This window comes from Paralichthys olivaceus, chromosome 22 (genome assembly GCF_024713975.1).
Source record: "Paralichthys olivaceus isolate ysfri-2021 chromosome 22, ASM2471397v2, whole genome shotgun sequence".
NCBI lineage: Eukaryota > Metazoa > Chordata > Actinopteri > Pleuronectiformes > Paralichthyidae > Paralichthys > Paralichthys olivaceus.
In genome coordinates this window covers 14,058,537-14,085,226 of record NC_091114.1, presented here as the reverse complement: position 1 = coordinate 14,085,226, position 26,690 = coordinate 14,058,537, and the positions used below count along the sequence as shown (strand labels likewise).

General features: G+C 43.1%; 3 protein-coding genes across 5 annotated transcripts; 2 read left to right on the top strand and 1 right to left on the bottom strand.

Moving 5' to 3' along the window:
- The first annotated feature begins 61 nt into the window (after nucleotides 1–61).
- On the top strand, nucleotides 62–7,039 carry LOC109634743 (nephronectin). 3 transcript variants are annotated; one of them, XM_069518986.1, is made up of 14 exons: nucleotides 62–2,260; nucleotides 2,346–2,446; nucleotides 2,697–2,789; nucleotides 3,386–3,505; nucleotides 3,622–3,741; nucleotides 3,829–3,963; nucleotides 4,067–4,141; nucleotides 4,299–4,942; nucleotides 4,973–5,207; nucleotides 5,411–5,494; nucleotides 5,615–5,713; nucleotides 5,841–6,027; nucleotides 6,102–6,186; nucleotides 6,355–7,039. In XM_069518986.1, the coding sequence occupies exons 1-14, from the start codon at nucleotides 2,103–2,105 to the stop codon at nucleotides 6,436–6,438; spliced, it is 2,220 nt and encodes a 739-aa protein (XP_069375087.1). In that variant the 5' UTR covers nucleotides 62–2,102; the 3' UTR covers nucleotides 6,439–7,039. The 3 variants fall into 3 exon arrangements, with proteins under 3 accessions (XP_069375087.1, XP_069375086.1, XP_069375088.1); XM_069518985.1 differs by having other exon boundaries at nucleotides 4,299–5,207; XM_069518987.1 differs by having other exon boundaries at nucleotides 1,168–1,387; nucleotides 4,299–5,207.
- Nucleotides 7,040–9,342: 2,303 nt separating this feature from the next.
- Nucleotides 9,343–15,915, top strand: LOC109634752 (uncharacterized). Its single transcript, XM_020095443.2, has 5 exons — nucleotides 9,343–9,526; nucleotides 10,982–11,578; nucleotides 12,073–12,234; nucleotides 12,834–13,038; nucleotides 13,279–15,915. The coding sequence occupies exons 2-5, from the start codon at nucleotides 11,434–11,436 to the stop codon at nucleotides 15,221–15,223; spliced, it is 2,457 nt and encodes an 818-aa protein (XP_019951002.2). The 5' UTR covers nucleotides 9,343–9,526; nucleotides 10,982–11,433; the 3' UTR covers nucleotides 15,224–15,915.
- Nucleotides 15,916–21,041: 5,126 nt separating this feature from the next.
- Nucleotides 21,042–26,252, bottom strand: cyp17a2 (cytochrome P450, family 17, subfamily A, polypeptide 2). The gene is made up of 9 exons (XM_020095446.2): nucleotides 25,868–26,252; nucleotides 25,199–25,319; nucleotides 24,956–25,094; nucleotides 23,518–23,747; nucleotides 23,062–23,148; nucleotides 22,719–22,919; nucleotides 22,362–22,531; nucleotides 21,535–21,638; nucleotides 21,042–21,450 (listed from the first exon to the last, which is right to left on the bottom strand). Exons 1-9 carry the CDS (start codon nucleotides 26,122–26,124, stop codon nucleotides 21,185–21,187), a joined length of 1,575 nt encoding a protein of 524 aa, XP_019951005.2. The 5' UTR covers nucleotides 26,125–26,252; the 3' UTR covers nucleotides 21,042–21,184.
- Nucleotides 26,253–26,690: the final 438 nt, after the last annotated feature.

Below are 26,690 nucleotides of genomic sequence, written 5' to 3'. Positions count from 1 at the left end.
GACTGAGTGATGAGCAGAGCTGCAGGAGACAAGATGGTCAAGCGAGGTAAGAGAGAATAAACAGAGGGAGAGAGAGAGAGAGGGCACCCTGCTGCTGAGCACTTTAAACATGGAGCTGACTGTTTACTGCTCTCTGGTGGTGGATAATGTTACTGCACTGACCCGTGGCCTCCTTTTACCATGAGCCCCTTTTCAGAGTGCCATTGAAATTAGCTGCAGTTCAAGGTTTCCCTCAATGAATTAAAGTGAACAGAGCTCAATGGCCACAATAATTATTTACGCCGTTCATTTTATTTTCAACAAATATAGTGATGATTATAAATCAATGAAACAAAATGTCCGATTGAGAGAGATTTAGCCCATATCTCGTTAGCATCCTGCTAATGCATTCTGATTGGTCAGTTGAGGTTGACGACTGACTGCGACAGCCACATGTAAACCAGGCTAACGTGGCAGCTGCTAAGTCCTCATGGGAACGTTAACTTTATTCTACGCCCGCACACAGACAGGCTCTGCTGAAAACAAAATGGAGGATGTCGTAAAGTGTCATGTGTTGTGTGCTGTCACAGATACGTAAAGTTATATAAAATGAAAGATGTGCTAATCTTAACTTACGGAACTATATTTGTTGTTTCTAACCATTTTGAGGAAAACAAAGAAAACTGTCAGAAAGACGGGACACTTCCTGATTGACAGCTGAGACTGACTCCTGATTGGTCGATCGGGACCTCAGACCTTTGCTTTGTTTCTTGTTTATTTTTTATACATGTTTATTTTCTAACTTGTTTACAGAGAAGAAACGATATACGACCCCCCCCCCCCCCCCCCCCGTCCTCTCTGCCCCCCCTCTCTGTCTCCCTTTCTCTCTTCATCTCTCTCTCTCTCTCCCTCTGTCTCTCTCTCTCCCTCTTTCTCTCTTCATCTCTCTCTCTTCCTCTGTCTCTCTCTCTGTCTGTCTCTCTCTGTCTGTCTCTCTCTCTTCCTCCCTCCCTCCCTCTCTCGACCGATCACATCGTCGTGCACGAGGACAACCCTCCTTCTGAAACGCGCTCTCGTCTCGGGGACGAGCACGCGGTTTTGTTTATTTTCTTTGTTTTAACGTCGCGCGTCTTTTAACGTCAGAACCCGCGAGCGAAGCTTCGTGCGTGACGTAATCTCTAACGGAATCGGGGAAGCTAAACCGCGCGTGACTCTTCATGTCGGGTCTTTCCGGTGACCGGTAGTTTTTCTGTCCGGTACCGGGACCTGACGGGCTGGACTCTGATTGGTCCTCCTCTCTCACCTGCGTGTGTCCCGGGTGGAAGTTGAAGATGATAACCCGGGTCAGCCTGGTTCTTCTGTCCTGGTTGTTAACATGGAGCAGAGCTCAGCTGCTGGATTCTAACAGGTCAGAAAACAGCTCCTCTTTATTCATCTCTACAAATAAAGTTTGATCATAAAGTGCTTTATAATTAAAGTGTGTTTAAGTATTAACAATGATGATTTTAGACATTTTAATTCTTCACAGATGTTTCTAAAGTTTCAAATATACATTTTCATCATCAACCTGCTTTATTTTTAAATCACTGAATAACTAATGTTCATTTTTAGACCAGCAGACTTAAATACATGTTATGTTTTTATTCCATCGCTGTGTCTTTGTATCTTCAGATGTCTCAAGAGTTTTATTCAAACTCAATGTGCAAAATAATCAGAAAAATGAGTTCCTGACTGATCAGATCCTTTTTCTTTCCTCTTTGTTATGATGTAAATATTGTAAAGTGAAGTCAAGGTGTTGTTTAAATGCATCGTTACAGCATCCATGTTTTTAAGAAGCACGTGAACAAGCAGTGATTCTGTTTCAGATGGGACTTTTTAAACTGATGATGAAGATTAGAGTAGATTTAGTTGATTATTAATCGTAAATAAGGCGACAGTTGTGTCATCGAGCATATTTCAGAAGAGGTCAGAAAAACTGGAGTGCAGTGCTCATTCATAAAAAGGTTATTCTGCCTGAAGACAGAGTGTGTGTGATAAAGTGTGTGACAGAAAACAGCAGAGCAGTGTTGACGTTTAACTGAAGATGAAGAACGACAGACTGAAGAGTTGGAAGGAGGGAAAGTATGTGGGGGGAGTGGAAAAAGAAGACGAGTACCCGAGTCTGCTGTCGTCCTGCGGCTGAGGTGCTTCATGTTGAGACAGGCAGAGGAAACAGGAGACATGAGGAACGCTCAGCCGGTCTGAACCAGTATGACCGACATGGCTCTGAACGCCACATCAGGTCACGTGATGACCGCGCTCCTCACACGCGCCTGCACTGATTCATCAAAACTTTAATATTCATCGCTGTCCACTGTGTGTTGCAGCTGGGTGGACCAGGCCTGGTTGTCCAATGGTCTCTGTCGCTATGGCAACAGCGTGGAGTGTTGCTGGGGCTGGAGACAGATGGACGGAGGACGTTGTCAACGTGAGGACACGTAGATTTACTTTATAACAGATCGTACGATTTTAACATTTATTATCGTATTCCGTGAGGGAAACTGTTAATAAAGATGGTTTCAAAAAGTAAAGCCAAATCATCTGGATCGCCCCCTGATGGTTGGCAGTGGTGTAGGTCATATACGGACATCTGTATATTCTGTCACCGATCATCCTTATATACATCGTGTGTGTGTGTGTGTGTGTGTGTCTGTGTCTGTGTCTGTGTCTGTGAGAAGCTCACTGTCAGCAGGGCTGTAAACATGGAGAGTGTGTCGGACCAGACAGATGTAAATGTCACCCAGGATACAGCGGCAAGGCCTGTAACCAAGGTAACTGTGTGTGTGTGTGTGTGTGTGTGTGTGTGTGTGTGTGTGTGTGTCTGTCTGTTTTGATTTCTCATCCCTGTCACCAAACAAAAAATCAGGCACATTCTTGTCCTGCTTGTTGATCTGCGAAGGCTTGTTTTACCTGAAGAGCCCCCCCCCCAACACACACACACACACACACACACCCACCACTGTTTCCAAACTTAGACCCTCACACACACGCGGGCGGACTCCACCCTCCTACAGACACACTGTTAATTTACTGATTAGAGGCCACATTATGAGTCATATCCTGACTATAAAACAACATCTGGCTTCAAACACACGCACGAACACACACACACACACACACACACACACACACACACACACGGGGAGAGTTTAAACACACATTAAACTGAGAGCTCGTCTTCTCTGTTTTCACTCTTCTTGTCAACTTGTTGGATTAACCTTTGACCTTCAACCCTGTCAGACACGACGAGCATTTTAAGTGTGTGTGTGTGTGTGTGTGTGTGTGTGTGTGTGTGTGTGTGTGTGTGTGTGTGTGTGTGTGTGTGTGTGTGTGTGTGTGTGTGTGTGTGTGTGTGTGTGTGTGTCAGATCTGAACGAGTGTGGTCTGAAGCCTCGACCCTGTAAACATCGCTGCATGAACACACCGGGCAGCTACAAGTGTTACTGTCTGGACGGATACACACTGCAGCCGGACGGCAGCTGCAAGAGTGAGCGCGCACACACACACACACACAAACTGAAACGTTTCACATTATACAGTATAACTCAAACCAGATTATTTCATGTTGTTATCTTTTTTCTTCACATGTTTTTGTTTGTAAAGATACGCTAACCTGTTACCACGCCAACTGTCAGTATGGCTGTGAGGTATCCAAGGGGGTGGTCCGCTGCACCTGTCCATCGCCAGGGTTACGACTGGGACCAGACAGACGTACCTGTATCGGTCAGTCAGGCTCCATCTACACTGACACGCTTAAGTTTTAAAACTCGCCTGAAGACTCTCTCTCTCTCTATCTCTCTCTCTCTGCAGACATTGATGAGTGTGTGTCGGGCAGCGGCGTGTGTCCTCGTCGCAGGAAGTGTGTGAACACATTTGGCAGCTTTATGTGTAAATGTCACCACGGCTTCAAACTCATGTACATGAACGGACGCTACGTGTGCATCGGTGAGGCTGAAGCTGCGTTCGTGTGAAACTATTTCTGTGAAATGTTTTTAAATGTGTTCATGCGACTCTAACAATCGTCTAACGTCTTCCTCTCTGTCCCCAGATAAAGACACTCGTCCATTCTGCTCTCTGAACCCGTCCTCTCCCAAGTGCAGGTGTAAAGATGGCGGCTGTGAAGGTAAAAACTCCTCCTCCTACTTCTCTTTACAAACCACTGTGTCAGGCGTCACCAGACGCAGCTTCTGAGTCCGAGCCTCGTTGAGTCAAAACCTGGTGTTTTAGTCACAGAGGTGAACAAACAGGAAGTTGTGACAAAACTTCCTGTTTTCTCTCAGCTCTACCCAGAGTCACCCTGGAGCCTCAAAGACCAAGAACTACAACTCCCATCATCCCCCTGTCCACTGCTGCTCCTCTTACAACTACTACAACTCAGCCTGTCACCACGACAACCACCACAGCAACAACTACTCTACCAGCTACGTCTGCAGCTACAACTACCACACCTACCACTACAGTACCGACTACTACCACTACTACACCTGTTATTATTACTGCACCTGTTACTCAACAAGTTACTACCACTGCTGCACCTGTTACTACCACTACTACACCTTTTACTACCACTACTGCACCTGTTACTACCACTACTACACCTTTTACTACCACTACTACACCTGTTATTTTTACTACACCTGTTATTTTTACTACACCTGTTACTACCACTACTACACCTGTTATTATTACTACACCTGTTACTACCACTACTACACCTGTTATTATTACTACACCTGTTACTACCACTACTACACCTGTTACTACACCTGTTACTACCACTACTACACTTGTTATTATCACTACACCTGTTACTACCACTACTACACCTGCTATTTTTACTACACCTGATACTACGACACCTGTTCCTACAACACCTGCAGCTACACCTGATACTACTACTACACCTGAGACTACACCTGATACTACTACAGTTGCAACTACGCTTGATACTACTCCTACACCTGTAACTACACCAGATACTACTACACCTGCAACTACACCTGATACTACTACTACATCTGAGACTGAACCTGTAACTACACCAGATACTACAACTACACCTGTAACTACACCTGTAACTACACCTGATACCACACCAACACTGCCCACCACCATCTCCATGGTAACGACTACATTGAACAACAGGCTCAACAAGGACGTGACACTCAAGCAGAGAGGAGACGTGCACAGTGAGTACGCACACACACACACACACACACACACACACACACACACACACACACACACACACACACACACACACACACAGAATATGTTTCATTAGACTAAACAAGAAGTTTAAATGTCAGCTGACACTATGTGTGTGTGTGTGTGTGTGTGTGTGTGTGTGTGTGTGTGTGTGTGTGTGTGTGTGTGTGTGTGTGTGTTTTAGTCCCTCGAAATCCCAACCTCAACCAGGTGTGGGAGTTTGATATCGAGCTCGGAAACACAGCTGACGACGCCAGAGACGATCCTGGTACGAGTTTGTTATGTTTGATCTTCAACACAAACCTTGTGACTGTGACATCATCTCACCTGACTCCCCCCAATGCATTTAAAAAAGCCTGTGTGTGTGTTTGTGTGTGTGTTTGTGTAGAGGCTGGTGTGCTCCACTGTACCTTTGACCACGGACTCTGTGATTGGTTGTCAGACAGAGAGGGAGATCTTCACTGGGAAACTTCTCATAACCCTGAAGGTAACAAACAATCAGTTTCTCTCCGACACAGGAAACGTTTGTGCTGCGAAAAATGTCGAAAAAAAACGAAACGATAAATAAATAAATTCTCACCAACAGATTAATCAATGATTGATTTTTGTCTCAGGTGGACAATACCTGTCCGTCCCAGAGCTGAAGGCGGGACAGAGGAGCATCCGCGGTGCCCGATTGGCTGTCCAAATCGTCCCACCCTGGAGCCATGGTGACCTGTGTTTCTCCTTCTCCCATTGGCTAACGGGGCATCATGTGGGCGTGCTGCAGCTGTACATCAGGAAAAGAGGACGAGGTCAAAGGTATGAGAGCTGAACTGTTTTAATTACTCTGAAAGTCACTTGTGTGAAAACTTGCTCCTGATTGCCTGTTGCAGATATAGCCCCGCCCTTTGGAGCAGGACAGGTGGGCATGGCTGGAGACACACCCAGGTTACCTTGACAACACATCCTCTGGACAAGGTGAGACAAAAAAACACACAGGTAAATGTCCATGATAGTGTCTGTGGCCTGAGTTGTTTGTGATGACAGGTTGTGTGTGTGTGTGTGTGTGTGTGTGTGTGTGTGTGTGTGTGTGTGTGTGTGTGTACGTGTGTGTGTACGTGTGTGTGTGTACGTGTACATACTCAGGTGTTGTTAAAGGCAGAGAGACGACTGGGACAGCGAGGACAGATCGCGGTCGATGATGTCACTCTGAGGCAGGGGGCGTGTTGATGACATCACCTGGCGCTGAGTGGTCATCGCTGAGCGAAGTGAATTTAACCACCTACGTTTTGTACGGTGTAAAGAACCGAGCAGCTTCAGGTGAAACATTTAACCCTGAAACTTTCAAAGTTCATCGCTGAGATTTAATGTTTGGAAATGTAAAAAAGTCTTAAATTAAATATGTGATAATTTACAAAGACTTCCAGAACATAAATGTGAAGACGAGAGAAAGTGTCGGAATCTAGAAGAAAGTCGTAATTTAAACGAGAGAACATTTTTATATTCCAACAATAAATAGTCGTAATTTAATAAGAATCAAGTCATAATTCAATCAGAAAGAAGTCATGATATTACTAACCTAAAACAACGACTCTCATAAAATTATACTTTAATGTCATAAAATTACAACTTTATTTGAGTAAAACTATGAATTAAGTCATTGAAAAAATGTCCTTCACTGAATAAAACCAGGTTCAATCTTCTTGATTCTTGTTGTTGACGTTTTAGAGTCACAGGATTTTACAGAGGAGACTTTCATTGATCTGTTTTCATCTCATCAGCAAATATTGTCAATGTTTTTCAAAATAAAAATCAGACTGTGAATAATACATGAACCAACCCTCAGTATTACTACATTATTTTTATTATTTTACAAACACTTTATGGAGTTTGTGTTTCACGTGTGAAGAACGCAGCAGGAGATTGTCCGGGTCGTTCATTTCAACAGGAAGAACCTCCAGACGAACAAGACGTCAGAGTACCTGGGATACGGCGCCTCCATCTTGTTCAGTTCAGTTTGGTTCATGTTCCATCTGCTCACGACTTCATGAGGAAAAGGATTTTTGTTCAGCAGCAATTTTACTGAAACCATTGATTGATCATCATATTGAATAATATTGATTGATGGTCTCTGTCACAGTGAAACTCGTTGACACGTCGTAAAACAAGCCGAGGGAGCAGACGCTCCTCCTCATCACTTGACCTCTGACCTTTTCACCTGCACAGGAAGGAGGTGATCTGTCAGTTAACATCTGTTTTAGAGGATGCACACACACACAGTCACACACACACACACACACAGACACACACACACACACACTCTGGTGGGCGGTGCCGTCACAAACTGATCGTTACTTTAACTCACCACATTCCTCAGTTTAACCATGTGAAGTGAAACCTGTGATTTAACTTTCTGTTCCTGAGTGTGTGTGTGTGTGTGTGTGTGTGTGCGTGTGTGCGTGTGTTGCCACAGTAACCTCCATTCTCTCCTCGGCTCCAGTCTTCTGCCTCCTGCTGGTGAGTTGTTTGACTCGTCAGTTAATTTATCAACAGAAGGATAAAAACAATCGGCAGCTACTTTTTCATAATAAACTTTATCGTTATCGTTTTTAAAACTGTTTATGCATTTGTTGTTGATGCATTGTTGTTTATTGTTATTTCACCGTGACGTCAGAATGAAAACACTGTCAATAAAAACGCAAATTAAAATTAAAATAATACCAATTTGGAACATGACATCATATATTATATTCAACACAATATAAATCTATTGACTCATTACAGTACAGTAGGTTCTGTGTGCGTCCTTCATCTTCCACCAGAGGGCGCCCCAACACAGTTTTAAATTAAAGATGAATTTGTCTCAAAGTCTGAGATTTAAAATGTGAAGAGACGGTTTATGACCTGAAACTAACGTTAGTGAAGAAAAGAAAATCCTTGACTCCATCAACTTCACTGGAAATCCATTTATTGTTTTTTATTGATCCTGTTAAAGACAATAAACTATTAAAACAAAACACATTAAAAAGAGGAATAAGATGGCCCCTCCACCCTGTGAGGACGTTAAATAATTTAACTAAAAGAACATATATATGAAATGCATAAAAATAATATTTTACTCACAGTTGTTTGGAAAGATTAAACAAAATGCTGTTTAATTTAAAATATAATTTCTTGACTCTCTTTGACCAGACGTGACCCCTGAAGGGATGATGTCACAGTTTACATCATCACAGGAAACACACAGGAGGAACTTTTTAAAATAAAATAAAACCAACCAACTTCATTGAGCTCCGGATGTAACGGGGGTCAAAGGTCAAGGATTACGAATTATTTTCGTCAGATTCGCAAACACACGAATGAATCCGGTCACGTGTTGATAAAGTTTTAAACTCTGACTGAAAAAAAATAAATAAATAAACAAGTCTCTTCTTGTTGCTACCAGCTGCAGCGCGCGCTCTGATTGGCCCACAGCTCGTCACCTCGGGCCAATCAGAGGCCAGAGCGTCCGCCATGAGAATCCATCATCTGTTCGATTCATCAGTTCATCACTGATCGATTATCGATTATAGGAGGATGGAGGGATGACGAAATAAAGGAGAGGTGTTTTCTCCCCTGTGCGTGCTTGTGTGTATGTGTGCGCGTGCGTGTGTGTGTGTGCGCGTGCTGCAGGATGTGTAATGGCGGGTCCGTCGAGTTTGCAAAAACAACACAAGGGAAACTTCCGGTTTAAACAAGAACCGATGCTTCTTTACAAAATAAAAGTCGTTGACGGAATCCCAGACATGGAAGATAAAATCAAAACTTTTTAATAATTCAACTGTTGAAACTGAGCTCAACCTGCTTTTAATCAACATGTCATCAGCTGCTGTGTGTTCTTCATGTAATAGAGAAAGCTGGGTGAGACCACTTGTGAATGAGGGGGGGGGGGGGGATTTATACTGCAGCCAGCCACCAGGGGGCGATAGAGGTGTTTTGGCTTCACTTGTAGGGAGCTGTCATGTCGTCCATCTTTATTTAAAGCCTTTGACCTGAAGAGGATTTTAAACGGCGCCTTCAGTTAACTTTGGGCTTTTATTTTGAAATCGACCCAGACGGCAGGACGGAAGTGTGCGGTGTGTCTCCACGGGGCTTGACGCGCGGATGGCGGCGGGGCTGGCGGAGGGTCGCACCGAGGAGGGAGAGCGAGGAGGCGGGGAACCGGAGAGAGGAGGCCCCGGCGGTACCGAGCACCGACATTCAGACACCCACCGACCCGACAACAGAGGCTCCGAGGCCCGCAGACAGACCGGAGGAGGACGGGAGGATGGATGGAGAGGTACGGTTGTTTCTGTTTATTATCCACGGGAGGATTTAACGACAGCTGAGGGTTCATCTGCAGCCTGTCAACAAACACACCTTTCATTTATATATACACACACACATGCAAAACATGCACACACACACATCATATATATACACACACAGAATACTGCATCACACTGGCTGTGTCTGAAACATCGTGTGTGTATTGACATTATACTGTCTCACATACAACAGATGTGGCCTCTGTGCGTGCGTGTGCTTGTGCGTGTGTGTGTGTGTGTTGCAATCACTGACCACAAGCCATCATGCTTACCGCGCTGCAAAGGCAGTAATTTCATATCAGTTTCCCCTGTGTGGGCGTGCGTCTGCGCGTGCGTCTGCGTGCGTGCGTGTGTGTGTGTGTGTGTGCAGCACTGCAGCATGCAGGGAGAACTTGGCCTTGTAAGAAATTCTTTAAAGACCAACGTGTCCTGTGATTGTGAACTCTGCAGCAGTATGTCAATGTGTTTGTGTGTAGTGTGTGTGTGTGTAGTGTGTGTAGTGTGTGTGTGTGTGTGTGTGTGTGTGTGTGTGTGTCATGTCCACAGTGAGGACGCAGTGTCAGGTTTTGTCTCTGAACACTTTCAGGGTTGAGAAACAGATTTCCACAAAACTTGGTGCAAGGATGTGGAATGTGTCAGAGAACCACTCATTCAATTTTGATACAGATCCAGGGAATTTTTTTATTTAGAGAGTAATTTATCAAGCGTGAAGGACTGATGTTTATGATTGTGTTATTTGATGCAGCTTGAGTTGATTGATTTTTAAAAAAAAAAAAAATTATTTGTAGAAGTAACTTAAAACCAAAAAGATTCAATGTTTTTCAATAAATCTTTCAAACCATTTAAAAAATATTTTCATATATATTTTTTCTTTTGCTCTCAACATGATTTTCTGCTCTAAAAAAGGTGCAATGTTATCGATAATCGTCTAAAACGAGCTGAATCCGGGAACAAATAAAGTTGTTTTAAAACTGAAAAAGATGTAAACTTGTGAAATTAATTGTTGATTAATCCATTAGTTGATATACAAATTGTTAAACTGCAATTAATCAAAAATCTATTAGTGGTGTAACCGTCGCTTAAATGTGAAAAATTGCCAAATATTTGAGTTGTTTTTTTTGTAGCTTTTTTTCTAAAATAAAAATTCAAAAATATTCTGACATTTAATGACAGATTAGAAAAAGATGAACTTATCGTTTAAGGTCAGAGGATGTGTCGGTAGTACGTGTGTGTGTGAGTGTTTGTGTGTGTCGGACAGAGAGAGAGCTTTGTGTTGGTCTGTGCTTTGAGTCAGTGCAGTGATGAATATTAAACAGGCCTGTAGTAGTGGACATGTCAGCTGTGTGTGTGTGTGTGTGTGTGTGTGTGTTCTTTCCTTTTGTTCATCAATAAACTATTGTCTTCTTTTCTTTATCTCTGCCTTTCAGACTAATATCGGCCGTCGTCCTGCTCCACCTGCTGGTTCTCTGCCACAGCTGCGGTTCTCGTAGTATTTAGATGCAGTACTTGGTGCTAATACTTCTGTTTGCTATTTGAAGTGTACAAAAACATTCTGATGGTCACAGACATTGAGCGGCACCCATTGGTCCGTTATTCCTGACTTATTGTAATCTTACTGGTGATGAGATACAGTTGCTATTCACCTGCTCTGAAAATGTAGTTTAGCTTCATTGGGAAGCTATTCAAGGTTAGCAGCTAAGAGCTAGCTCACCAAACACCTGTCAGCATCCATTAGTAAAATTCAGCTTGAAAACAAATGACTTAAAAATGTAGTTCAACTCTGACCAGGATCAGGTACTTGGCAGCTAACAGCTAGTTAGCGCTAGTGGTGAGCAGGTAGCGGTGGCGCAGGACTAAGTCCACGCAGAGCAGGGGTGCAATGGAGTACCACTCCGGTGGTAGCCTGCCCCTGCTGGGGAGACCGCGGTACTGTCCTGGGGCAAACGCTAACGGAGGATACCTGTGTGAGACGGGACACTGCTGCGGAGAGACTGGCTGCTGCACCTACTACTACGAACTCTGGTGTAAGTTGGTTCTACTGTGTACGTGTAGTATTCATATTTCCTGTTAGCATTGTATGCAGTAATTATTCCATTTTCTTTACTTCAAGTTTAACCACTACTACACAAGCTCCTTACGTTCCTAACATTATTGTTCAACTACTTGCTTAGGTACTAAGACTCAGACCGATCTTGCCGTCACTTCTGGATTTGCTTGCCGTAAACATCAACAATCCTGGCTTCACAGCTGGTCTTCAAAACTCTTTGCCATTTCTGTCGCTGATAGTGTGCCCCCCCGATGACGTACCCTCTGACCCTGTCAAGGACTTGCTACTGCCCCCGACCTCTATAAAGTATATCACGGCCCTAAAAGGTTAAATAAGAGATAAGACTTTAAGATTAAATCTGAAAGAAATGCTATGAAAACTTTGTTGCCCTGGATGTAGAGTACCAGACTGATAGTTGGAGTTGTAGCAGTTCCAGCAGCAGCGTGTTAACTCCTCTAATATTGTGTTCAGGGTTCTGGCTGCTGTGGACCATCCTCATCTTGTTCAGCTGCTGCTGTGCCTACCGACACCGCCGAGCCAAACTAAGAGTCCAGCAGCAGCAGAGGCAGAGAGAGATCAGCCTGCTGGCCTATCACGGAGCCAACTCCTACCCCTCCTCAATGCTGGACCTGAGTAAGAACGCCCGTCCACCTGTCTGTCGCTATTAAAACTCCACTCTCAACATCAACACAATGACTCCGCTGCTTGTTTTGTCTTTCGTGTTTGAGGCACAGCTGTCAAGAGACATGCCGCTTTTTAAAGGGAATTGTGCCAATTTTCACGAGTAGAACTAATTTGCTCTTTACACTGAATGTAAGGAATATTTATTTTAATCCTTTACAATCTCCAGTTCAGAGTTTCCCTTTGTTTAACTTTGAATAGATTTGCTCAGTCAACCATTAGGGACATGCTGTGTTTTGATTTTTTTTTTTTCAGTTTGTTTCACCAACATAATTTGTAACTCATCACACTGATGGTCTAAAAACTTAACTGTTGGACTGTCTCTACTTTATTAATGCTCTGATCAATATCTATTTATCAAAACCTTGACATCACATCCTGTTTTTGAGGCGGTTAAGCTGCTCACCACATCTGTAGTTTAAATCTGTTCTGGGACCTTTCTCAATACTCATCTACGTATATTTCCACCTCTGTAATGAAGGCAAAAATACCAGAAATTCCAAATAAGCAGCTGCTACTTTGCTTTAACCTTAATCCCCTTTTGTTTTTAGGTTTCTTGGCGTCTCTGAAGCTGCCGTCTTATGAGGAGGTGGCGGCTCAGCCCTCTACCCCTCCTCCACCCTACAGCTCTGTGTTCACCGCTCCACGCTACCCACAGCCCCCTCGTGCCGCAGACCCCCACCTGCTCACGCAACATGGCCCTCTGTTGCACCGACCGCTCAGTGATGGTCCATCCTCTCTCAGCTCTGATAACAGGTAACAATGCTTCTAACACTACTGGGAGAATAGTGGTCATATCATTGAGATTATTGTCGCAACTACTGCTGCTTCCATTTTATTTCTGCTACAACATGTATTAGAACTGTAATACCTCAAATCGATGAGAATGTATGTTGTAGATGAGATACATGACAAACTGTGCACAGAAAGCAGAGACTGTCATCTTTATATAAATGTAGGTGAATGATGTGCTTGTATCTTTCTTCATTCTTGCAGCTCCAGTTGTTCCTGCGACTCCTGCTGCCCCTCCTCTCCATGTAGCTCCTCCTTATCAGCACCTGTCACATATGAGACTGACACAAGCCACGCCTCCACTCCTAGTGAGGTTGCACCCCTCACGCTTGATGTCACCATGGAAACCATCACTGCTGCGGCCTCCTGCTTAGAGGTAAATGAGATACAATTTGCTTCTGAGAGGATGGTGGCCTCAGTGGCTGTTGACATCAATGATGCAGATGCTGCCAGAGCTCAGGAACCTCAGGACTCATCGGTTCCCAACCAGACTGTTACTGTGGCCGTAGTTACCAGGGCGGCCTCCCCTCAGCCTCCATCCACTCCTGGTTCAGAGATGGCCCTTCCTGTTGGAACTACATCTCCCATAAAGCAACAGCTTGATCTAAGACCATGTACAACTGTAGTTAGCACTTGTAGCTCCAGTATACTCCCTTGTCCAAGTGTTGTTGACTCAGCACTCCCTTCCATCCAAGTAATAAGTATTGAGGTCCCAGCTGAGGGCCCTAGATCTACCCCTGCCCCGAAAATTACACTAAAGTCGAGCCCTTCTACTCCAACAGATGGAACTTCTAAAATGCTTACAGCTGAACTTACTGTAGAAACCCTCAATTTAACAAGGACTTTTGATACATCCAACGTTCCTAGTAGCCCAACTTTAATACCGTCTCCAGATGTTGAAAGAACTTTGGCCTTACTTACAGGCTCTGCTGGTATCCCAACCCTGGACCCAAATCCTAGCCTTGTGCCAATCCCAGCACCTTCAAACCTTACCCAAGCTCCAGACCCAGTGCCTACAAACCAAGCCGGAGACACTATAAACTTTACCGAAAGTCCAGAAGTAGAACCCTCAAACCTTATCCCGATTTCAGACCCACTGTTGCCAAACCTTTCCCAAACACCGAAGCCATTACCTTTACACCTTACCCCAGGACTAGACTCACAAACTAAAACTACACACATTCCACATTCCACATTTAACCCTGGTCTAACTCCTGCAGACTCTAACCTTACCTTAGCCGCAGATGCAGCACCCAATCTACCCACCTCAGCCCATTACCAGAACTCAGAGCTGTTACTGGGATCAGGTCTAACTCCGGGTCCAATGTCAGACTTACCCCAACACCCAGGAGCTGTAGCTGATCTTGTATCTTGTCTCAATCCGGATACTGAATCGGGTCCTTGTCTGGTCCTGTCTCAATTGCTCACAGTCCCAACACCTTCCTCCTCCTGTCCAGCTATAACCATACAGTCTGAATCTTATTTTTCTCCCTCTCAGTCGCCCCCTCCAGCCATTTCCCCATCCTCACCCCGATCTCTTCGCTCTCCTCCAATTCTCTCCTCCCCTCCAGCCGTGGCCTCCACCTCCCTCACAGCCCCAGCTTTACTTCTGGACCCACTCACTGCTCTGCACCAGGCTGACAAAGGTGGATCTTCCTCTGGCCATGCTTCGTCACTCTCCCCCTCACCTCGTGCCACTCAGTCCCCTCCGAAACAGACTCTCTTCTCCCCCTGTGTGGATGTCTTTGAACCAGGACCGCCCAACTGGGAGGATGGAGAAGAGGAGCAGGGGGAGGTGGACAATGATGATGAAGATGATGACATGGGAGCTGATGAGAGCCAGTATAGACATCGACGACTGACTGGTGACTCTGGAATCGAGGTGTGCAGGTGTCGGGTAGAGAAGGAAGATGATGAGGAGGAGGAAGAGGAAGAGCAGACGGAAGAAAGGAAGGAGGACAGTAGAGGAGGAGGAGGGGAGAGGGATAAAAAAGGAAGTGGAAACACTGATCTCCATGATAGTGTGGACTGCCCTGCCAGAGGTCAGATAACCACAGGGGAGGAACTGACACTGTGTAACCCCACCTCCTCCACCACGCCAACTTCGGAGGACAGTGGTGAAGTCGTCATTGTCATGGAGACGGTGTGACGGATCAATCCTTTTGCCATCCAGACAAGGCATGAAGAGAAATTTAAACTGATTGTGGAGATTGTTCTGAAATTGACGGGTTATATCATATCAATAAATGTTGCTTGTGCAGCAGCTGTTAGTCAGACCAGCACAGGTATACGATGTGTCATAGAAAAATTTCCAATGAGGAGCATTATCTCAACTCAATATCGTTTTTTCAACTGTGAGTTGAAATTTTGATTGGCCATGGTTCCAGTCTAATATGAGTTTTAAAAGGAGGAGAGGCGTTTACTTGGATCGCATCCAAGGTTGATAACGTTTTACAACCACTGCACTAGAGAACTGCTCTCAGCTATAATATGTCAAGAGAAATTAGGACTCCTGCTCCCCAGTTTAAACCCAACAGAGAAACACTGGTGAGTTGTCTATTCATTATCACCATTTAATGTGTCCTAGAGGTTGAAACAGCTGGTTGTGATGTGTCTGTTGATCCAGTGATGTTCTCAGTCCGATAACAGTTTGGCTGCATGAAATGTCGAAAATGTATCGTCATCACGATATCAATATGCACAATATATGGCTTGAACTGCATGTCAATATAATTGGCCAATCAGATGGAGCCCTGCTGCCCAGGATAGTAAATTAAAGATATTCAGATAATTTACGGGTTTTTCCGTCAATAAATCATTAAAAAAGTAAAAGACTCAAATTGACCTTTGGCCATTTGCGGTTTATAAACAATGAACAGAGCCTCTTATTCACAAAGCTAATTCTCCTCCATAGGAGGGGCTGCAATCTTCAGTTACCAGTTTGCAAACAGCGGTCACATCAACAGTCGTAAATAAATCTCAGACTGATCTTTCTAACAGTTCCAGTTGAGTAACTTTGCACGTAATGCAGACGTGACTAATAAAGTAAAGACATGTGGACATGTCCTAGCATACAACATTTAATTCTGTTATAATTAAATGTTGTATGAAAAACTGCTATATTGACCATGCACAAGATTTTTAACCGTCACTCCACCAGTAGTTGAGTGATCCAATGACGTTCACACTCACAAGTCCTAAACATTCGAATCATTCACGTCTGCCTTCTGTCCCATATGGTGCGAACATGGTTGCCTTGGGACACGTCACACCTCTGACAGAAATGACGTTGTCTTTCTTACGTCTGTCACCGCAAAGAAAAGAGCAACTTTAAATAGTTGAATGTTTAGCAGAACACTCCTCGCTCGTCTCGGGTGATGACGGCGGTTTGAACACATACAAGGGACAAATTGGCTGTTTTGGAAAAGAAGAGATGGATGTGGGAGGATGATTCACGCTGACTGACAGAGGGAAGACTGATTCATGCGTTTGGGGAGACGACTTGATGAAGACGTCTGTCATGGAAGAGGGATTGGGTTGGTAGTTTATGAAATGGGAGAGAAGGCTCGTCAAATTTGATGCATTTCTGGTTTAACTAGATCCTATGTGGAAAGTTTCATGGCGGAGGGGGGGTCAGTCGGTTTCCTGTGCGTCCGCTCTTCAGCAGAGAAAAGCTTTTTTTATAAATTGGAATAAACAATGGCGGCTGTTAGACAGAAACAAAGCACCAAACAGAACAGAGACGGGAGCGTGTCATCGTCTTTGTCTCTTTATCTGAATTTGAGGTCAGATGCAACAAAGCTATGTTTAGTCTTCATCTAAACTGAAATATCCATTCTCTCAATTCGTAGACACCTCTCCTTTTTTTAACATTCACATCCGGACTAGTAAACTGAATTTACTGCATCCTACAGAAATCACAAACTCTTTCGGGGTCTTTAAAAATGACATTCCTGGAGTCGACACAATTTATTTTTTGGCCTTTTGTTGTAACATATTAATGTTTCGTACGCAGTCAGATCCATCAGTGAATATTATCAGTCAATATTGATATTTTGTGACAGAAAGACTTAAAGGTAGAGTATATTTTGTCAATGACAGAGTGTTAGTAACATTTGTATTGTACATGATGGTGAATTTCCAACCACCTTCTGAATTAGTGAAGAGCAATATTTTTCATCAGCAAGAGTCTGTGTGTAAATAACAAATTCAGGACGACTGCAACACATCGTCATTGTTGGGTGAAAACCTTGTTTCTCCAGTTGAGGTGACATATGATGCACTTCTCTGTTGTCCGCTTCAGTCGAGGAAAATCCTACTCCCTCCACACAAACTGAAAAATGCATCAGTATCTCAAAGAATTAGCATCTTGGAGATGTGAAGTTTTTACCCAACAAGTGCAGAAAAATACGGAAGAGTAGAGGGGTCAGGTATCAGAAAAAACGAGTCCAGGTGAATTCAATCAAGCTGCACCAAATAGTCAGTGCCACACCATGCCTGATTATTTTCATCAAGATCCACGAATTATTGAAAATGTTAAGTTAAAATCTCACAATGTAAAAGAAAGTGGGAAAAAAATCCTGGATTTGCACCAAATTTCAGTCTTTCCCTGCCACACATCCTTCCACCATGTTTTCTATTCATCTGTTGTAGTTTTTGCATAAACCTCTTTTTGTTTCTTTTGCCTGATTCTAAAACTCTTCCGTAAAAAGGGATAGTGAAGGCTGGTGTGTTCTTCAAAAGAGACAAGTCATTTCCAACACAAGAGACTCAGGTTTGCCAACACGCATTTGTAATAGTTTTACATTTTTTAGTAAGAGTTCCGCAGCAGATTCAGTCAAAAGCTGAAGGTCTCTTGCACCTTGTCACGTAAACTGTGTTGATTCAAACCAGATGTTGACGTGTGTTGGAAAAGACACTGGAGAGAAACCGACAAGAGGAAGAATGTGCAGTGATGTCATCACATTGTACCGGCAGATGATTGGTTGATCAAATTCAGAGTGAAAACGTTCAAATGACGTCTCACTCAGACTGGATTCATGCCTCCAGAGGACGGAGCAGGATTTTAAAATTTTCTTTTCCGTGATTTTAATTCTGCCCAGAACCTGAATGTTAGTAATATTTCACCACCTCCTCAGTAATATTTCCAGCCACGATAACAATAATTTACATCCCATTGGCGACATGAAAATGAGCATTCCTCTCCCTCCCTTGTGTTGTTAATCTAGTCTGAATGTTGCTTAAATGAGACATATTCTGTTCATCTTCAGGTTGATCATTTTAAAGTTTTTACTGGAAAATGTTTACATCCTCTAATGTTCAGAAAACACATATCTTTCCTCAGACTGTCCATTGCTGCAGTTCCTTTTTTCAGCCTCTGTCTCAAACACTTGGTTTCAGCTGCTGTCTATTTAAGACCCCCCCCTCCTGATAAAGCCCAGGAGGGGCTCTGCGGCTTTGAGTCTAAACTCTGGCCGTGCATTATGCAAAACTGAATATCATTTCAAAATCTTTGTCTGAAACCAACCTGGCCCATCCCGTCACGCTCAGCTTGTCTGGCATGTCACACGACAACACGATGATGTGGAAGTATGATTCTGACGAGGGGGGTTTCATTTAACACAGACTTTGAGCTTTTTAACATTTCACTTATTCACTAAGAACTTAAAAAAAACAAAAACAGAATATGTCTCCTTTAAGAAAGAAAAGATCTTGAGGCAATACCGTTCAATACCGAAAAAGATGTTTTGTTCTCAGGTCCCTGTGGTGCAGTGGTCACCTGACGATTGTTTCACCGATATCATTAATTCAGCTTTCTCTGATGGAAAGACCTTGAGTCTGGTTGAATGATCCTTAAACCCTGTGTCCATGCTGCATTACAACACAGACTTGTCCCAAAAGGACAATGGCTATGACCATACGGACACCCTTGACCTACGGACAAAGCTATGTTGGACTTCATTAAGACAAAATCAATGTCCTGCCATGGAGCGGACAGTTATTTCAAACTGATTGACAGCTGGATGTTTTGTGCACAAGATTGGATTCGAACATGGACGTATGAAAACGATCCACTCTTCCTTTTCTAAACCTCTGTGGGTAAATTCACAGACGCAGGAATCTGGTTTTGAGCTGATTTGGACTTTGGAGAGCTCAAGGAGATTTTCTGACGATGAATTGATTCGACTGAGACTGAGGGGCCAAAAAACACAACGTTGATCGATTGAATCCAGGCAACATTGGCGCCTGAGGACGGAGAGTTCATAGAGGCTGAGGAAGCTCCTCGAGGGTGACACCGAGCCGTCGATGTTGTGGTTGATGTTGTGGTTGATGGTGTTTTTTGTTTACCTGAACTAATAAGGTTATATATCTCCATGGTTACAGAGTGCCATTTCTACTTGACAACTGTTACTACTTAGCATTAGATAGAGCTGTTCTCGCTCTGTGTGGGTGTGGGCTTTCGACCAGAGTGACTGGAGGGATGTCTGAAATCTGTCTGTAGCTCCGGTTCCCAAAGCATCAGCAGCTTCTCACATCAGCCTCCTGAATTCATGGGTAAAATCTTCAACTAAGTGGCTGATGACAGCGTAGATGATCGAGGCTGATGTCAGAGCCCAGCTAGCCTTTGGAAACCAAGGTGTTTATCTCTTTTTGTCAAGTTTTTCTAGTTTTTCAATTAATGTTGGTGGATGAAAACATTCAAAAAATAGTCCTCTCCTAGAGTTTCACACTGATTGGATTCACGCTGACAGGTCAGATTTTATTTCCCTGTATGGACATAAGGAGAATCTTTAAAAGCAACAAATGTATCAAATGAGAATTTAGTAACCTCTACTGGTGATTAGTGAAACCTACAAAACCTACGAAGTCAGGACAAACAACTGATAAATACCAATTGTATTTTTTTATGTTAAGTAAGGAACATAAACCCGCACACGTGAGTAAATACACTGGAAGACAGAATGAACCTTGACTCCTGGATGTACAAGACAAACATTGAATGTTGCGTATTCTTGTACTTAAATTAATTTTAAACTGTCTCATTTTGGGGCGTATAAACTTAAAAAACTCTGATTTAAGATTTAAGATTGAATCTTTCTTTGACCAAGACAAGAGCAGATTTGCCTCAGTTAGATCCCGACAGATGTAACATCTGTTGACATGGAGGAGGCCGGCTAATGACCTGTAAGCTGCCAGCCACCAGGGGGCGATCCAGATGATTCGGCCTCACTTTAAGGAACCTTCCCGTCTTCCATCTTTATTTGCAGCCTGTGCTGACCCTGAAATGTGAACCCAGTCAGAGTTTCAGAAAACCCATTTGATCAACTTTCACTTGTTCTTTGAGCAGATTGGAAGCAGCTCCACTTTCAGTGTTTGACAAATGATTTAATTTACTAAAACTTCAGTATGTTCCTTCTATCGTAGAAGCCCCTCCCTCTGTCTGAAAGACGATTTTCTCTTTGTTATCTCGTCTCTTCTGTCCTTCCTTGTTGCATGAGGTTTCTGTCAGAGGAGTCGAAGGAGGCAGAGAAGAGATGATCCTTTCAAATCCCTGAATATTACGATGATAACGATGCTAAACATTAGTATTATCTAATGAATAGTGTGTATGTTTGGATGTGTGTAGGTACGTGTGTGACCTAACTAAACCAGCCTGTTCTAACAGTGTGTGAAGATATACTGAATAAAACTGTTAAATCTACCACCTGTCTCCGTTCATCCAACAGCACCGATCATGAAAAGTCAATATTATCACCACAACGACCACGATGACCATAAGATCAATCATTTTATATTGATAGAAACACAAAAATTGATGTTCCGGTAATGTTTTTTAGGGAGACAATTTATTTCAAAGCCAATCCTAGATGTTTACGAGCTATTTAGAGTAAAATTGTACTTGTGATAGAAAGCAGAGATCCTCTTACAGGTGGAAAATCATAAAAAAAGACTAAATTATCACAATCTGAAGGGAAGGAGACAACTTAGGGATTTTTTATTTATTTCACTTCATTGTCTGAGGAAGATTTTAATCACTTATTCAAATTTTAACAAGACAACAACATTTTCTGCGATAAATTTCTATCTCTTGCCCAATTCTTTTTTTTCCTTACTTTGCTCCGCCCTCCCACCCTGCCCTCGGAGTGACAATGACCTTGTAAGGTAATGGTTGCAGGACCACGCCAAGGCGCCCCTGCAGGTTGGGTGAAGGAGCACCGTCTGGCAGCCTGAAGCTCATTCGCTGGAGCAGAGACGACAAGAAGAGAAAAAGCTCCAGCCTGGCCAATGATTCGCCGACACAGACCCGAGGCCCCGCCCCAAATGGCAGGAAGCAGGAGGGTGTCACCCGCTGACCCTGGTCATCAAGGAAACGATCTGGAAAGGTGGGAAAAGACAAAGATGGTGTGTTCAGGTGCTCTTTGAAAAGCTGCTAAAGTGAAATGTTTGTGTGTTTTGAACCTGGGTTGAAGAGGTCCGGTTTGTCCCAGTGTCGAGGGTCGTGGTGAATCGACCACATGTTGACCAAAACACGAGTCCCAGGACCGACAGAGTGACCTCCAATACTACAGCACAGAGAGGGAGGTGAGTGTTTGTAATATAAATCCACCAATCAATTATTTTACACATTAAACAGTTTGGAAATTATTTCTCAATTAATCGATTTGTGTTTAGTTTTTTTTATCATATTTGACAAAAAAGTGGAAGAATAATTGATACGTAGAAGATTGTTAATGTTTATTTATTTGTATAATAAGGAAACACTGTAATGCTTAGTTTGATCATTTATATTCTAAATGTACTGTTTGTTAGGCTGCTGTGTTTTTTGGGCTGATTCAGTCCATAAGCTTCTATTTGTTTACTATGCTGACGATCTAACACTGTATCACTATGCAGCTGTGGAGAATATTCGTGATGTAGCAGATTCTTGTTTAACGATCAAATCTCTATTTTCATTAAATCTCGATATGGGAAAAACACGTTTCTTGTTCAAATATTTTCTTGGACCTGTTTGTGAATGCACTGCACAGCTTCCACCACCAGGTGCTGCCTTTGAGTCAGTGAAGTGGTTTTCAAGCAGAAGAAGAACAATTCCTTACATTTTCACCTGTCAGTGTCTTTCGAGGAGCCTGTTCTATTTTGTTCTTGTTGTAAAGAACATAAATAAAACCACCTTAACAACAAAATCATAAAACCCTCGAACGATAAGTTGGTCATGAAACTCAATGAACTTTCCTCGAATCGACTTTTGATCGACTGATCGTTTCTGCTCCGGTGTGCAGGTGTACCTGCTGTGGGTCATGGCGGTGTGTGGGATCAGGACAGGGCTGACCGGTCGGATCCTCATGCCCTCGTTGATGACACAGTCAAGGTACGGCAGCCGGCCGCGGTCCGACACGCTCACTGCTCGCTCATTGCCGATTTGTTCGTCCAGCTCCTTCTGCACTCGATCCTGGACCTGAAGGGTCCGCAATGATGAAGTTAATGATGGAGGGCAACAGAAGTGCTTTGAAATTAATGTTATCTTGTTATTATGACTCAGCATCTTATTATTATTGCTTTATTCCAATTTGTATCTATCAATGAATGAAACTGTTTTGATCCATATTAAACTCCCTCAGCCTCAGTCTGCGTGGTGTTTTTACCTCTGGGTGGTGCAGCAGGTAGGCCAGGATCCACAGCAGGGTCGTGGACGTCGTCTCCACTCCGGCTCCAAAAGCCTCAGCCGCTGTCATCAGGACATGGTCGTCTGTTATCAGCTCCTCCTCTGATCCCGGCGACCTGTCCATCTTACCCTTCAGCAAGGCGTCCAGAAGATCACGGGGGTCACCGTCACTCACTGAGGCCTGGATGTGTCACAGAGGAGGTGCAGGTTTCCACGATGAGTTTGTTTCATGGGTTCCAACTTTTTTATGCTTTGATTTAAAGTCAAATTACAAAGTGAAAAAAAAAGATAAAATGTGAACAAGTTCTGTGTTTGTGCATCACCTTGTGCTCCTCAAGTTTGCGAGTAAGCAGTCGGTCTCTGACGATGATACAGTCCTTCAGTTTCCTGAGCGACGAGTTAGGAAAGACCTGAGGGACAGTGTCAGTGTCAGTGTGTGTGTGTGTGTGTCAGGAATGCTGAGAGTTTAAAAAGAGTAAGGACACTTTGGACAGGACAAACCTATCAAATAACCACCTCTCAGGAAACGTAAGGACCCCTTTCGTGGTCAGGATTTTTTTGGGGAAAGTGAGGACATTTTAAAAAATGAGGACATTTCTTTAAAATTAGTACATTTTCTGAATTTTTTGAGGAGAAAATACCTTTTTGTAAAGTTACGACATAATATGGGACATGAGGATCTTTCAGGAAAAGAAGTTTTAGAGAATGAAGACATTTTGAAATGTTTTGAACATTGTCCTCAGAGGTCATAGGTCAGATCTAGGTTCAGGTTCCCGCACCTTCATCCAGGGGTAAATGTCCACCAGTCCTCCCCTGGCGATCGTCTGCACGATGCCATCATTGTATTGGATCACCTCTTGCAGCTCTGCGTCGCCGTGGCAATAGATGGCGCTGAACACCAGTGTGCACACAACATTGGTGATGGCCCTGGTCACCGCGGGAGATGGATCGAAGCCATGACCCCCACTGGACAACAACTCGACACAGAGACTGTCCACCGAGGACAGAACTGAGAAACGAGGGAGAAACGCCAATGAGTATTAATAAACATACTAGACCATGTGATTAAATTGGATTAAATATTGTTTTTGCATTTTGTATTTAAAAATATACAAGTATGTAAAAATCTACCTGGATTCTATTTAAATAAAATTTTGGATTTTTTAAAATTTTTAATTCAGTGTCATTGATTAATTCAATGTCATTAATCATAAAAACTTAAATAAAGAGCGTGAAATGTCTGAATAACAAAACACACGTTTAATAAAGTTTTGTGTTTTAATATATATTTTAGTTTCATGTGACAAACACGTGACTGCTCAGCATTGACACGCCCACCGATTCTCCCGCGAACGTGAAAGCCCCGCCCCCCGAAGCCGGCCGGTAATTCCAACCAAGATGGCGGCTCACCTGTCCGAGGGAGACGCGTGTGTTCGTCCGACCGGATTTATCGTCACTAATGTCACAAACACACGTCACGGTGAAGGATCCTACAACACCCAGCTGCTGGAGCAGGTAAACAACACGTGAACTACACGTGAACTACACGTGAACTACATGTAAACAACATGTAAACTACATGTGAACACATGTAAACAACAGCTAGCTTAAACACCGAGAGTCAAAGCTGGTTTATAGGGAAGATGCATCACTCCCGTTTGAATATTCGTGCCTCGGTTGTTTGTTTGTTTTTTCGTTATTAAGTTAAAGATTGTTTAAAAACGGAATCAACTGCAGTTTTATCTGTTGTTTTATTTATTTTACTTTATTTGGCCATTTTCAGATCCTTTTATTTAACAGCCGTTGTTCATTCTGAAATTCTTTTTAAATGATAATCTTATAAAATTCTAAATGTTTGTTGTTTTCCTGTGTCTGAGCTCTTTAATCACATTACATTGTCGGGTCTTCTTCTCTGGTGTTTTCATGGCGGCTGGCTCCTGATTAGTTGGAAGCTTATCAACGGTCTGATGTAAATAGTATTTTTATTATGGGCTCTGGTGCACACATGTATCATGTATTGTTACCGTTAAGACTAAAAGTGTGTTTGTTGCTATCTGCAGTCTTAGTGTTTGTGGCGACAGCCTGATCGGGGACTGTGACTGGACAGTTTTGGTTCATGTGGGATGAGGTGGAAATTTAAAATATAACTTCTATATCAAGAGACTCAAAGGTGATGATGGGTGAATGGATGGATTAATAATCAATGGATGAAAGTACCGATGTCCTGCAGACGACTGGTTCCTTCTCCGAACAGAGTGAAGGAGTTGTGGACGAGGCGTCTGTGTAACTTCCAGAGAGGAGAATAATCTGCGAACGCGATGTCTTTACCTCCTCTGGTCAACAGGTCAGTCGTCACCTGCGCAGGAAACGGGTGATCAAATGATGAACCGATCAATAAGATCGACGAGTTCTCTGTTCATTGCCTAATCGATCGATCGTTAATGTGTCGTCACGTGTCACCATGCTCGGTCGTCCAGCAAAGTCCCTCCCTCGCTGCAGGAGAACCTCTCGGGCGTGTTGATGGTCGTTCACCACCACAGTGTAGTGAGGGCCGAGGTAGAGCGCGAACAGAGAGCCGTACCTGAATCAACAATGTGGTAACATGACAAACATTCACCAGTTCTACCAAACATTATTGACAACTGCCAGACGTTAACAATTTATGTATTTATCCAAAAACAATTTTTTAGCCCCTGTAAACGACACTTTAACAAGTTCTTAAAAATGTTTACTTGTTCTTTCAAACATGATCTAACTCCTCTAAATGTAACCAGTCATTTCAAACATATAAACCAGTTCTTCTGAACATGAACTAGTTATTTTAAGAACTTCTCGTCTGTTCACTTCTGGAATCAGAAACTTTAACCAGTTCCTAACCAGTGCTTCCAAACATCAACCAGTTTTTTTTCGAACTTTAACCAGTTCTTAAAAACATCAATTAGTTCTTAGAAATCTTAACCAGTTCTAAACCAGTTTTTTCAAACATAAACCAGTTCTTTCAACTTTAACCAGTTGTTACAAACATTAACTAGTCCTTGTTATCAAATGAACTCTGTAGCAGCAGAACTTGTTGTCCACTCCCCAGGATCAGTTCACAAACCTGTCAGTTGGTCTATCTCTGGTTCTCACCTGTTAACCAGCCGGGTGAAGAGCAGGTGAGGGGGGAGACGTCCTCCCAGCCAGGGGAGGCTGCCCAGCAGGGGGAGCCGCGGCAGGCATGGTATGGAGGGATGAGAAAGAGGGGGAGAGGAGGGATGATGGGTTCCAGAGCGACGATAAATAAAGATCAAGACAACGAGAAGGAAGAAGACAAGGAGGACGAGTGAAGAGGGGGAGGGAGGGAGAGAGATGCAGGGAGAGAGAGAGGAAAGAAGACGAGTGAACATGATGAGAAACAAAGAGAAAATGAAATGAGAGAGAGAAGAGTCGAGGTTTTAATCTGAGAGAGAAACCTTGAATATGTCGGAGGTGACAGGGTGTTGATATTACTGCGTGTCCTTACCATGATTGTGTGTGTGTGTGCGTGCGTGTCCTTACCATGACTGTGTGTATAACCTTGATGGTATCAGGACGCTCAGACCTCGTCGTCAGCTCTTCTGTTGTTTCACTTTCTTCATGATCGACTGTAGAAAAACAAGAGATTGAAACATTTACTTAAAGACCATAAAAACATTTAAGCAAATGAAAATGAACAGTTTAATACAGTTTATGATAGAAACTTTACTGTTTATTAACGAGCAGTGTTTGTGGACATGTTGTTGATCATGTGTGTAAACAGCAGCCTTTTCTATTAACTCGTATTAATCACATTTGTAGTTTATTAATATTTTCATCGTTAAGAGAAACTACAGTGCTTCAGCAGAACAACACAAGGATATTTAAAAACTGCAATTATACACAATATTTGTTTAATTACAAATTAATTAAAGTACATAAAAGTTGATAACAAATA